Here is a 14,537-nt window from a genome sequence, read left to right on the forward strand (position 1 = left end):
TAAAGTCTTTTGCTGTCACTGCTTGTAATCCTGGATTCATATTGTGAGGAACATTAAAATCAAAGATCTATAAAGTCCATATTTACTCTTATCAGTGGAGATATTCTATAACTGTAAATTCAATATACTCACTATGCGTGAATCCGGACATTCGTGATATCACCAATTGGTCCACAACCAAAACATCAACTAGTATGTTAATGAATTGCAAATCGTCAAGATAGATAGGTTGGACGGTGGATAAAATCCTAATTACATAATTTTCAGATAACATATGTACAAATCCTTTCCAAGTAATAGTGAATTCTTCAAGGGAACAGCAAAACATAACATTCATTCCATAGGGCTGTTCACACGAGGAGACAAGATATACATTAATTCTGATACATCATCTTTCAGAAGAAGGGACAGAAGATACATACAATACAACTAAATATTCCTAGAGGTACCAAGAAAGAAGGGCTTAGAGCTAAATTCGTGAAATTAGAATCACTTAAACGAATTGAATTGAATAAATTGAATAAATGGTGGGATGCTGCCACTCTTAAACAATATTTGGTTTTAAACAGAATACCACACGGGCTAAGGTCTCAAATAATACCAACATACGAAGATCTTGAACCAGACCTGTATAATACGTGGGAAAAAGAATTAAATACTAGTTCCCGTAATCTTATACAGATCTTAATTGAAAATGCAGAAAGGAAGATAGCAAAATTACTTATTGAAATTAACAAAATAGAAGATGAGATTAAAGAATTGAATTTACCCGAATTGACAGTCAAGAATTATACTATTCTTGATGAAAAATTGAATGAACTGCAAATGGAAATCAAAAAAAGAAAGGCACGTAAACTTAAACGTGATGAGAATGACTATCGTGCAGGTCGTGTATACACATTTGCAAAAAAGATTTGATTATTTAGTGAAGAAAGGCCCCGCTACTAAAACTAGAGGCAGCACCCCGCAGGTGAGTGATACTGATGCATCCTCCATTATCTCTAGCAGCGATAATGAAGATGCACCTGAGGTTACGGCAGTCCCGACCACTGAGAATAATTTTTTAGAGGAGGTTCAGAGACTGAGGAGAGGGAATCGGGACTCAGAAATGAGGAACCGGTACTTAAATGCAAAAAGACAAGGAGAGGGGGCAGAGGTGGTAGGCGATCAAGGCGCAAGAATAAGGAGCCTAAGATCATGAAAACAACAACAATAAGTGGTGACTCTATTGCATGTGACATTGAGGTGATCAATTTATCTTCATTTGAATTGTCTGTTAACATGATATCTTTACTGAAGAAAGGTTTGGGCTTTTGTCCCGTAACAAAACAAGATTGGTGTATGACTAAAATAGACCTTTTTAAATGTGTTAGAAACCTAAAGTTGAAGAAATGTTTTGCACATGTACCAGACAAAGAGAAACAGTCTTTAAATAAAACATTGAGTGACTTGACAATTCAAGAACTGAAAGATACACAGCTTCTTTTATCATTGACTGAGAAAGAGGATGAACCAGTAACCATGTCGAGACTTATGGATGATTTGGAGATTGAAAGATTTCAGAGGGAGGGAAGTGGACTCAAGGTTAAATCCAAATGGACTCCACAACTTATTGCTGGCAACAGTATTGATGTGTTCTTTAAGATGGTTGGTACAGACATTGATAAGGAAATACATATTTCTCGTAAGAAAAACATTAACAGACGTCAAGACAATCTAACTATTGGTGAAAGAGAGGCCTTACAAGAACTCATCAATAACAAATCCATCACAATACGCAGTGCTGACAAGGGTGGTAACATAGTGGTACTTGATACAAAGGATTATAACAATGAAGTCTAGTCCCAACTCAATAATACCTTGTACTATGAGAAACTTACCTCCAATCCAATGAATGATTTATTTGTCAAGATTAACAGTAAAGTCAAAGCGTGGTATGAACAATCTCTTTTAGACCATGATGAATATCTTTACTTGACATTAAATACTCCGAGATCACCATGCTTGTATACCCTTCCCAAGGTCCATAAATGCCGGGACAAACCGCCGGGACGGCCAATTGTCTCTGGTATAGGTGGACCTACAGAACACCTATCTGAGTTTATTGAATGTTTTCTTAGACAATATGTATATAATTTGCTGTCTTTCATTGAAGATACTAAGCATGTTTTAAATTTGCTTGAAGACATAGTATGGGAAGACGGAATGATACTATTTACGCTAGACTTAGTATCTTTATATACTATTATTGATCTCAACCTTGGTATACATGCTTTGGATCCCTTTCTTAGCCGTAGACCGGCGGAATTGTATGATCACACTCAGATGATTTTACAGATGACTGAGTTGGTGCTTAAGAATAATGTTTTTCTTTTTGATGGACAGTGGTTCAGGCAGCGTCTTGGTACTGCTATAGGTTCACGATTTGCTCCGTCTTTCGCCAACCTGTTTATGGGTTGGTTCGAGGCGGAGCAAATCTGGGGACCGGGTGGCAGTGATTGGACACAATACATACACTATTGGGGTCGATTTATCGACGATTGCCTGCTAATATGGACTGGAACAGTAAAAAAACTGAAAGGCTTCTTTGACTATCTTAATGACAACACATATAACCTCAAATTTACTACTTACTATGATAGTCGATGCATCACATTCTTGGATGTAGAGCTGTTTGTTGAGGGAGATAAGATAAGGAGCAGAATGTTCAGGAAACTAACGAGTTGTAATGCAATTTTGCATGCTGGGAGTTGCCACCCCAGCAGCCAGAAAAATGCTGTACCATACGGGGAGCTGATTAGGGCCCAACGTAATTGTGCCCTAGACATAGACTTTGAGAGAAACCTTGCAGACATGTCAGACAGATTTTTGAATCGTGGATACAAACGGGATGTAATTACAGCTGCAGTATCCAGAGCCAGGAAAGTTAAAAGGAAATCTACTTTAACTAGACAAAGTAAAGACGTAAGAATAAGAGATAACAAGATCAGACTAATAACCAATTATGGCATGGGGAGTTCTAGGTTATTTACTATTTTGAATAAACATTGGCATCTTCTCCTCATGGATCAAGACCTGAGACCATACCTGTTTGACAGACCTAGTTTGACCTTTAAGAGGGAAACTACTTTGAGAAATTTGGTGAGTCCTAGTTACCCAAGTAAACCTAACAAAGCAGATTGGTTGAGTAGCTTTAAAGGTTTTTCTAAATGTGGGAGATGTAGCTCATGTAGATGGGCCAAAACCAAGGTACAGCAGTTTATTTACAATAACTCAGGCGAATATACTATTGGAATGTTTATAAATTGTGACACCACATATGTGATATATGTAATTGTTTGCTCTTGTAGCAAAATCTATGTGGGGAGCACGATCTGGAGGCTCAGGGACAGAATGGCTGAGCACTTTAGAGCTTTGAAAAATGGTGATACACGCTACCCAATTGCATCGCATATGGTATAGAATTTTGAGAATAGAGAACAACGTGTTTTCTCATATCATGGGATTGATCACATTAAACCTGACCCCGTGGGGGGAATAGACTCTTGACATTAAGGAGAAGAGAAGTACTTTGGTTAAATAAATTGAAAGCTGTTGAATGTGGCCTTAATGTTGACCATGAATATGAATTTTACCTAGGACAGTAGAATTATGTATATGCTATATTTGCAAAATTGTAAATGACAAATGGAATATTTAGTTGAATTGTATGTATCTTCTGTCCCTTCTTCTGAAAGATGATGTATCAGAATTAATGTATATCTTGTCTCCTTGTGTGAACAGCCCTATGGAATGAATGTTATGTTTTGCTGTTCCCTTGAAGAATTCACTATTACTTGGAAAGGATTTGTACATATGTTATCTGAAAACTACGTAATTAGGATTTTATCCACCGTCCAACCTATCTATCTTGACGATTTGCAATTCATTAACATACTAGTTGATGTTTTGATTGTGGACCAATTGGTGATATCACAAATGTCCGGATTCACGCATAGTGAGTATATTGAATTTACAGTTATAGAACATCTCCACTGATAAGAGTAAATATGGACTTTATAGATCTTTGATTTTAATGTTCCTCACAATATGAACCCAGGATTACAAGCAGTGACAGCAAAAGACTTTAACACAGAGATCGACTATAGATTAAGTTCGCTCGTTTTCTATTGAATAACCAAGCGTCTTGACCAATCCAAGATGGCGCGTGCTAAGTTACTGGTATTAGTGCTTGTATTATCAAACAATTCTTACTTCGTTCAATATAATATAATTTATTGGACAGATAATTTGTAACAAGTAACAGTATTGAATAGAGAGAATTGTTCAATACTTTAAATTAGTTTGTACGTTATAAAACATCTGAACGTCTTGACCGATCTAAGATGGCGCTCGTTTATGCTATCGAGAAAAGAGGGTTTTACTGACATTGCCTTTACATCTTTAATTTTTATTTGTTAAATAATAATCATTACTTATGATTTGAAGTTTGTACATAAGACGTTTCGGATTATATTATAAGACTAGCGTAAGCTATACACCACTCAAGTATGACAGCACGCTGCTTTCTCAATAAATAGCCATTACAATATGGCGCGGGTGTAGAACGCTACTTCATGCTCGTGAAACTGGCAGCGAACGGTAAGCTTGGGAATACTGTTGGGAACTTAGATCTTATACTTAGCTACCAGCAATATGCTTTACTGATGTATACCTTTGGTTACAGACACGTACTCGTGACGTACCGAAGGAGTAGTTACTTGCCAGATGGGGCGACGAATTCCCGAATATTGCTGATTACTTAGGAGGTGAGGTATTGATATATGATGATAAATCTTAACTAGACTGCCATTTGAACGCGCGATTAAGTCACCCATCCTGACTGTCGAGCATAAGAGATATGCTACTAGACAGTAACAGTTATTATTATTTTATAAATTTTAGGAAAATCACTTGTACCATTGCTCAGACACAGGCTGAAGTCCGGTTTATGGATATTTGGACCACTGGAGGTGAGGGCAATGTGGTTAAAATAAACATGTGTTGACTATAATTGACGTTACAGTACTTTTTAACTTAGAGGTGTTGTTTATTTAAAGGTTTACATATACTGGACTAGAGACTCTCAGAGGACACCAATTTTAAAATATTGGTGAGTTAATTTGTTATCATTAGGAAGACTTAAACCTCACTATGCGTGATTCGGGTAATAGTGGTGTTGCTGGTAACTCACAGCCACAACGCTTGAATAGCTTAGAACCATGGTTCTTAAATAATTATTTACATGAAGGCTTTTTTTGTTTATTTTCCGATACGAGCACGAATTTGGTGTAATGTGTTCCTTCTTTCAACATTCACTATGAAATATTTACATGTTAAGTTTCTATGATGGTTTGAGGGTGTGTCCCTTTAGTTTGCTCTCTTAATAGACGTAATGGGAGAGTTACTGATCTTGTTATTATGTACTAAAATTATAATTTATTGTAAATATTTTGGGTTGCAGCCCTGAAGAAGTCATTTGTCTTACTGACTTGACGAAACACGTGTTGGCTGCGTCTTATCAAGTGGTGGATCTAGGATGTAAATACATTTGAAGGATTGGACATTAAATTGATCACAATTTCAATTTCAAGAAGTCTTTATTCGATTAGTTCATCATAAAAGACATAAAATACAATTTATACATATAAAAACGTCTAAAACCAGTATTAAATCAATGACAAGCTAATCAGCTTCTTGTTGCATATTTTCAAAATTTACAATTACACTCAAATTGCATACATACTTCAGCAGAAATAAACTGGGCCTTTCTGATAAACAATCTCTTCTTTAAATCCCCAGTTGATTGCATTAAATTGATCAGTGAAAACTATACAAAGACTTTGTACAATTGGACTGAGTGCTCCGAGGAATACCCAATTGCTCATTGTACCACTTGTGGTTAACCTTTGGGGCTGTGGTAACCAGCGCCCACCTTTCTTCCTGAGCACCACATCTACTTTTTGCGAATCTACATTTACCTTGACTGTGCTGTGCGCTCCGATTAACTGTTACCCTTGTTCGTTAGAGTAAATAAAGGTGGTGGTGGAGAGTGAGCCCAGCCAACGTGGTGAATATATGAGTGGTGATTGGGTTTAGGTATAGAAAAGCCATATGATTAGTAAAGGGTAATCTAAGTATTCAGAACCACTTCAGGCGAATAAAGTATACAAAAATTCACTCTTGTTAAGTGATAGAAATGTGTGGAATAGAAAGAAAATAGTAAAGACAATATTGAAAAAAAACCAGAAAGAACTAAGGGCCAGATGTAGGAGACCAAATACCGGTCGGTAACGGCCGATTTCGGCCGTTACCGACCAGTAAATCTGGTAAATTTACCGATTCTGTAAAATACAGAATCAGTAAATTTACAGATTCTGAAAATCCAGATGTAGGTGGCACAGTAAACAGTGCCACAGGCCCTTAGGAATTCGTTATTTACCACCCAATACTATTGGGTGGTAAATAACGAATTCCTGTGTACATGCACATCTGTGCATATACACCTGTGCCACGTGAGACACATACATGCCCTTAGGGCATGTATGTGTGCCACATGGCACACAAGCCAGAAACAGGGGTGCAACAGGGTGTCAAAGTGACACCCTGTCCCCCTTGGCAATTCGGTATTTTTACCGATTCGGTAATTACCGAATCGGTATTTGCCATTGATTCCTATGGGCTTCAAGGCCCAAAGGAATCAATGGCAAATACCGATTCAGTAATTACCGAATCAGTAAATACCGAATCCTACTGATTAGGAATTTGTTACCGAATAATTACCTACATTAGATTTACCGATTCATGAATACCGAATTGGTAAAATTCAGTATTTTTGAATCAGTAAATCTAATTTACCTACATCTGGCCTAAGGTGAACTGGATTAAGAATCCAGAGCTGGTTTGTGTGGGAGAAACTAGTCCTGAATCGTCAGGGATTGTACTGATATCAAAATTCAAAAAACGTTTGATGAATTTGTTATGTAATTTGTACTTGTGTGTATGGTCCACATTTTGTTTGTGAACTACTGTTTCTCACTAATTTTCAAATGCAATATGTTTTTTTGTTTCAACTGATAACTTTCAAATGCTATTTATGATTTTTTTTCATTGCTGTTTACTAATTATTATTTTCTTTGTTTTGTTAAATTTGGTAAAGGAATGAGATATATAGTGTTTTCACCATGTATAATCTTGTGGAATGTCACTGTGTTCAAGAGCGCCGCGATCCCCGGGCTCGAGAACAAAGCATTTCATGTGAGTTAGCTGTTTGTCTCCCTCCCGGGCCGGTCACACCACGCACCGCGCACACTCCCCGTGAGTGTGCCCAGGCTGCCCCGATCCCGCCGCTGCCCGCAGCTGTGCTCCTGACCACTGGTGTGGTATCCGCCTCCACAGCTCAGCGCTGCTTTTCACCTGCTGACTGCTGTTTTCTCCCCTGTTGCCCGTATCGTGACCAGCCACTGCCTCCTGTGATTTCCGGTTTGTTTCCCCGCTGACTGTTGTTCTATCCTCTGTTTCCCCGCTGACTGTTGTTTTATCCTCTGTTGCCCGTATCGTGCCCAGCAACTGTCTACTGTTATATTTAGTTTGTTCCCTTGTTGCCCTTCTGTGCCCAGCCATTGTCCTCTGTTTATTTTTTGTTCGCTGTTTTCCCACTTGCTGTGCCCCCGCCGCGTTTCCTGCCACCGCCCCGCTCCCCGCCGCTGCTCCCCTGCGGCCCGCCCCCTTCCACCTGGGACCCTTCCCATTCGCTGCCCCGCTCCCGCCTCCCAGCTGCTCCTCCCTCGCTCCACCCCCCCACTCTCCTCATATGGCAGAGTGGCAAACGCGCAGCGTGCGCGCCCTAAGCGCGCCGAAGGCACGCCAAAGGCAAGCCCGTCTACACCCGTCCGCGCCTGGACCACGCCCAGCGCCAGAACCCCTGGCCCCCGCAGACACCAGCCCCCCCGTCGGACCTACAGCACCACCGAACTCAACACACTCAACACCGGCCGGATCCCGGGATGCAACCGAGCCACCCGAGACGAATCCACGGACCCTTCAGCTGCCACTCCTGCACCCGGACCTGCACCGCACCCTCCAAGCCGAACACCAGCAGCAACCACCTGAAGTGCATCCTGCTCAACACTCGCTCCGTCCACAGACACGCCGTGGAGCCCTGGAACCTGCTCGACACTACACCACCAGACGTCACCTTCCTCACGGAAACCTGGATGAACGCCTCCTCAGCACCCGAAATCGCCATCGCCATCCCGGAAGGATACAAGATCACCCGGAGGGACCGCGGCAACCAGACAGGAGGAGGCATCGCCATCATCCACAGAAACACCATCCGCATCACAACCAACACCGACGACACCCTCACAACCGCCGAACACCTGCACTTCCAGATCCACACCGACCCAAAGACCACCCTCAGAGGCACCCTCATCTACAGACCCCTGGGACCACGCACACAATTCAGCGAAGACATCGCCGACTTCATCAGCCTGCACGCCCTCCCCTCCGCTGACTACATCCTCCTCGGGGACCTCAACTTCCACCTGGAGAATAACAACGACCGCAACACCACCACCTTGCTAGACAACCTCGCTCTCAAGCAGCTGGTGACCACCCCCACCCACTACGCCGGACACACACTCGACCCCGTCTTCTCATCCATCAAGGACATCGCCTTCAGCCACGCCACCGGACTCCACTGGACGGACCACAGCTGCATCCACTTCAGCTTCAGAAGAACAACGGTCCACCACCACCAGCAACAAGTCGCACGCAGAAGCTGGAACAAGATCACAGCCGACCAGCTCGCCGCTTCCCTGAGACAGCACCCCCCCACCAGCTCAGCGGACCCCAGCCAGGCCGCCGACAACCTCACGAAATGGATCAGCAGCTGCGCAGACGACCTCGCCCCACTGAGGACCCCGGCTAGCAGACCCGGCAGTAAGAAAGCACCTTGGTTCACTGACGAACTCAAGAGCTCCAAGAAGAACTGCCGAGCCCTCGAGAGAGCCTGGCGCAGAGACCCAACACCAGACAACATGACCACCCTCAAGCTCGCCACCCGAAAACACCATCAACTGATCCACGCCACCAAGAAAACTGCATTCAAGGAACGACTGGACAACAACGCACACAACAGCAAGGAACTCTTCAACATCGTTAAAGAGCTCTCCAACCCCAATGCCGGAAACAACGACATCACCCCATCTCAAGACCTCTGCAACTCCCTCGCCTCCTACTTCCACAACAAGATCGCTGACATTCACAACAGCTTCAGCCTACAACCGACGCACCCCAGGACCGCACCAACGCCACCCACCACCACACTCCGCGCCTGGACCCCGATCAGCACCGAAGACACCATCCGCACGATGAACACCATCCACTCCGGATCTCCAACCGACCCCTGCCCTCACCACGTCTTCAACAAGGCCGACGCTGTCATCGCACCCCACCTGCGGGACATCATCAACACCTCCTTCGACACCGCAACCTTCCCTGAGAGCTGGAAGCACGCCGAACTCAGCGCTCTACTGAAGAAACCATCAGCGGACCCCACCGAACTCAAAAACTACCGCCCCATCTCGCTCCTCCTGTTTCCGGCCAAAGTCATCGAGAAGACCATCAACAAGCAGCTGGCCGCCTTCCTCGAGACGAACGGATCCCTCGACCTCTCGCAGTCTGGCTTCCGGGCCAACCACAGCACCGAGACCGCCCTCATCGCAGCTACCGATGCCATCCGAGCCCTGCTCGACAACGTAGAAACAGCGGCCCTCATCCTCCTGGACCTCTCCGCAGCATTCGATACTGTCTGCCACCGCACCCTAGTGCAGCGCCTCAGCAACGTCGGAATCCAGGAGAAGGCACTGGAGTGGATCATCTCCTTCCTCGCCGGAAGGACACAGAGAGTCAGCCACCCCCGTTCAGATCAGAAGCCACCGAAGTCATCTGCGGCGTTCCTCAGGGCTCCTCGCTCAGCCCCACCCTCTTCAATGTCTACATGAGCCCCCTTGCGGCCATCGCACGCCAACACAACCTCAACATCATCTCCTACGCCGACGACACTCAGCTGATCCTCTCCCTCACCAACGACCCCGCCAGAGCCAACCTACACGAAGGGATGACAGACGTAGCCGAGTGGATGACGACCAGCCGCCTGAAACTGAACGCAGACAAGACGGAAGTTCTCCTCCTGGTCTCCTCACCCTCCGCCTGGGACAACTCCTGGTGGCCCCCCCGCCCTGGGCAGCGCACCCAAACCGACAGACCACGCGCGCAACCTGGGCTTCATCCTGGACTCCTCCCTCTCCATGACCAGACAAGTCAACGCCGTCTCCTCGTCTTGCTTCAATATCCTGCGCATGCTACGTAAGATCTTCCGGTGGATCCCCACCGAGACCAGGATGACGGTCACCCAGGCCCTCGTCACCAGCCGACTGGACTACGGCAACGCCCTCTACGCCGGACCCACCGACAAGCTCCAGAAGAGACTCCAGCGGATCCAGAACGCCTCAGAAAGACTCATCCTCAACATCCCCCGACACAGCCACATCTCCGGACACCTAAGAGACCTGCACTGGCTCCCGGTCAACAAGAGAATCACCTTCCGTCTCCTCACCCATGCTCACAAAGCCCTACACAACCAAGGCCAAAGATACCTCAACAGCTGCCTCAACTTCTACACTCCCACCCGCCAGCTTCGATTGACCAGCCACGCCCTCGCCGCCATCCCCCGCATCCGAAGAGCCACAACAGGAGGAAGGTCCTTCTCCTATCTGGCCGCCAAGACTTGGAACTCCCTCCCGACCCACCTCCGCCTGACCCAAGACCATCTTGCCTTCAGGAAGCAGCTCAAGACCTGGCTGTTCGAGCAGTAGCGGACCCCCCTCCCCAGCGCCTTGAGACCCTCCGGGTGAGTAGTGCGCTATATAAATGTTTTGATTTGATTTGATTTGATGTAATAAACTTACCACAATACTTCCAATCTGTTCCAGCTTCGGAATTGTTCAGATCCCCAATAAAAAAAAAACTCTAGTATGGGATTGAACTGATGGAGAATATATACTCAAAGTGAACTTTTGGTGAAAAACGTACTGAGTATCATTCAAATGTAGTTTGTATTTGGGATTCCAAAAAATGAAATGGGTGATGGTACTTTTTTAAAATTCAATGAAAATACCACATCATAAAAAGAACAATAACTACAAATATGGAAGATGACAACTACAAAGTTCTCAACTTAAGAGTACAACGTACCTCCAAATCCTGGTCTCATTGCAAAGTCATGATCTTCAATGCGTAGCAGTTGTTCCGATTTTACTTTTCGAAATTTGGTATTATCAATTTTCCTTATTTTACTGTGAAAAAAATAAAATTATGTTAGCCTAGTACATTTCGTTGTGTGTGCTTTAGATGTTTGTTGGATTTATGACTCTAGAATATTTCAGAATATATGAAAATTCAAAACAAAATCATGATAATTTATCTGTATTAAGAATTCTTCTATCTTTAGGCAGTTACATAGCATGCCAGTCAATATGAGTTTTAAATACAACATTAAATTGTATAGCAATATCCCATTTTCTTTCAAACAGAGAAACATAAATCCTGGAACAATAACCGAAGAAATGTTGCCCTGATGTCAGGAGCTGGAAATGGCAAATATATGTGGGCTTTCCAAGGGCAATGTTTTTCTGCACAATCACTATGTAAGTCTGGAACACATTACCAAATTGAGGAAGAATCACTATTTGTAGAGCACTATTATGTTGATGCTAATATTAAACTGAGGAAAGAGGAAACATATACTCTTTCAAATTCTTAAGAATCTAAGGTATCTGGTTCACGCCAGATCTCACTTGCCTTCATTGGCAGTCAAGAAGAATGTGCTAACATTGCCTTTATCAGATTTTCAGCAATTGTTTACTAAATCATTGTAATTTCTTTCAATGTTCCTCATACAGGAACATATTACTGCCACTATTTAGGCCACATGTGTGTTCCTATCGGTTTCTGCAATGTGAGGGCATCCAACAAGTGTGATTTTCCAATGGGTTTGGAGTGCCCACAGGTGATAAAGTTGGAAAAATATGACAGCAATTGAAAGTGACATCTATAGTTTAGTGTACCTGTCTATTTATTGTACCTGTATATAGGTTGTCTCATCCCAGGCCCTCATAAAAATCTACCACAAAAATGTAGTTTCATCATTCATCCTTCTTAAAGTCTCAATTGTTAGGAATAAGACCCTTGTTGGCATGGTCGGCCTGCTACGATAATTTGTTGAACGTGACATTTGTCAGATTTTTAACAAATGCTCCCCAAAACATGCTAATTCTCACGAGTCTTACTCATGTCACAACATATCCCTGCCAAGGCTTGGCCCACATCTTTGTTCCTCTCGGTCTCTGAGTGGAGGCGTCAGACATGGTTCATTTTAAATGGGTTTTGGGTGCCCGCAGAGAATTAAATGGATATATTGCACTCTGCAAAATTCAAAAGCAGCTGAAAGTATACTGCTGTTTTAGAGTAAGTGTCTTTTGGTTGCAGGTATGGCCAGTGTGCTCAATGTAAATCTACGACAACCATGCATTTTCAAAATGTACACATCTAGCTGTTTCTATCACTGGCTGCCAGTCCTCTCTAGCGCTAGTTCGCTGGCTGAGAGAAAGTGCTCAGTTTGAAGTTTGTTAAATTTTCAGCAATTTTTCTCCAAAACATGGTAATTTCTCAGGTCTTCCTCACTCAGGAACATTACACTGCCAAAGCTTCACGCACGTACCCACATTTGTGTTTTCTTGGGTCTCTTGAGTATAGGAAACCAGACGACTGGGAACTTTTTGATGAGAGGGATTCCAAGATGAATGACTACAGCATTCATGTACTACGCTCTGCTTCCTTTTGCCTTGGTTTGCACTATAGAAGTACTATGTATACATACATACATAAATACATAGATACATACATACATACATGCATACATACATACATAGTCTTCAGGCAGCATGCTGAGATGACACCCTCCCACTGTGAGTGGGCTGCATTATTTCTACAGGCCTACACCCGCTTGATGCTTGGTAATACCTGGAGGCATTACTGTCAGCTTTCTATACCCTGACTCATGGAACACACCCTTATGGTCACATAATTCCTACAACATTTTGTTACTGCCTGAACCAATTTCTTTTCAAGCCAGCGCCTGGTTTATATTCAGTGATATGGAAATGCATTTGTACCTTCAACTAAACAACACATTAATTTGTTGTGTGACCTGCTATTCATTTTCTAACATAGTTGCAGAGTGCTCATGATTGTTTAAATATTTTTAATTTTCCACTGTAAACGTGAAAGACGGACCAGTCGCACCAAGCGCAGACTCTTGTCTCATGATGTATCTGCTAAATATTGTTTCTGTTACTTGCCGTTGTTGCAAGCAACTGCACTTGGTTAAAACTCAATGTCGTCAGTTGAGTTCCAGTGATATGCTGCGTACTTGACATAAACTTGTTAAAACTAAAATAAAGTATTGCCATAAATAATACGTACATGCATAATAATAATAATACATACATACATACATACACAGATATGGGTGGGCCAGAGAATAACTAACACCCAGGGAATCATACAAACCCTGGATATTTATATTTCTGACACTAGAGACCCAGGGGAATCTAAATTGCTGTGGATTGCATGAATTAAAGCACAATTTATTACCCAAAATTCTAAGCAAATTTTAAAGTTTGAGTAAAGTACATCATATCTTCTTCTTTCTCTGTGACAACAAAAAATGCTAGCTTTTCTGCAGATTGACACCACACTGTCTTATGTGTCACTGTTTTAGCTTTTTCTTGCCTTTATGGTAGGTTCGCCCACACATATGGGATATTGTTTATGAGGAAGCTCTGATGTTAGAGCAAAGCCGCTTCATTTGGGAGTTTATTACTGCTCAGATGGAACTGGACACTGGCAAATTCGCTCCTTCCAGCCCTAACTCCACAAGGAAACTTTTCTCTATTGAGAGAATAAAAAATGGAAATGAAAACAGGCCCCATTCTTCCTCTGGACACAATGTCATGACAAATATGTACATAAGAAAAACATTCAACAGTTAATTGCCATTTTATCACTTAGTATAAAACCAAAATGTTTCATTAACTAAAAATAAACTTCCTCGTTTTGTGAACTGGGAAAACTAATTAGCGTCTTGGTCTTTCCCCTTTGTTTTACAATGTGAAAAAATCTCTCTTATTCACAATATGTCAATATTTGAAATGTAACATCTGCACTTCAGGACACCCATTCGAACAAATGGTCCCTGGCTGAAAGGAACTGTTTGGAGGCACTTGAACATTTTGACAACTGAAGTTTTTATCATAAGTATAGGTTTAACTTCTACAAATATGTAACATATATATATTACCTACTGGCTACCCAATAGGTAGTTATAGTTAGGACCTAGCTACCATAGGAAATCCGCAACACTCTATTGGGAA

At 42.8% G+C, this 14,537-nt stretch overlaps 1 protein-coding gene across 1 annotated transcript in view; it reads right to left on the bottom strand.

Moving 5' to 3' along the window:
* GABRR3 (gamma-aminobutyric acid type A receptor subunit rho3) overlaps positions 1-12,301 on the bottom strand; it is a 600,200-nt gene extending 587,899 nt beyond the window's left edge. Inside the window, exons 1-2 of the mRNA XM_086936148.1 lie at positions 12,231-12,301; positions 11,299-11,399 (exon numbers count right to left, since the gene is read on the bottom strand). Coding sequence (XP_086792274.1) covers positions 11,299-11,399; positions 12,231-12,301 — 172 coding nt within the window. The remainder of the gene's footprint in view (positions 1-11,298; positions 11,400-12,230) is intronic.
* Positions 12,302-14,537: the final 2,236 nt, after the last annotated feature.

Source organism: Lissotriton vulgaris, chromosome 8, assembly GCF_964263255.1.
Source record: "Lissotriton vulgaris chromosome 8, aLisVul1.2, whole genome shotgun sequence".
NCBI classification, from domain to species: Eukaryota; Metazoa; Chordata; class Amphibia; order Caudata; family Salamandridae; genus Lissotriton; species Lissotriton vulgaris.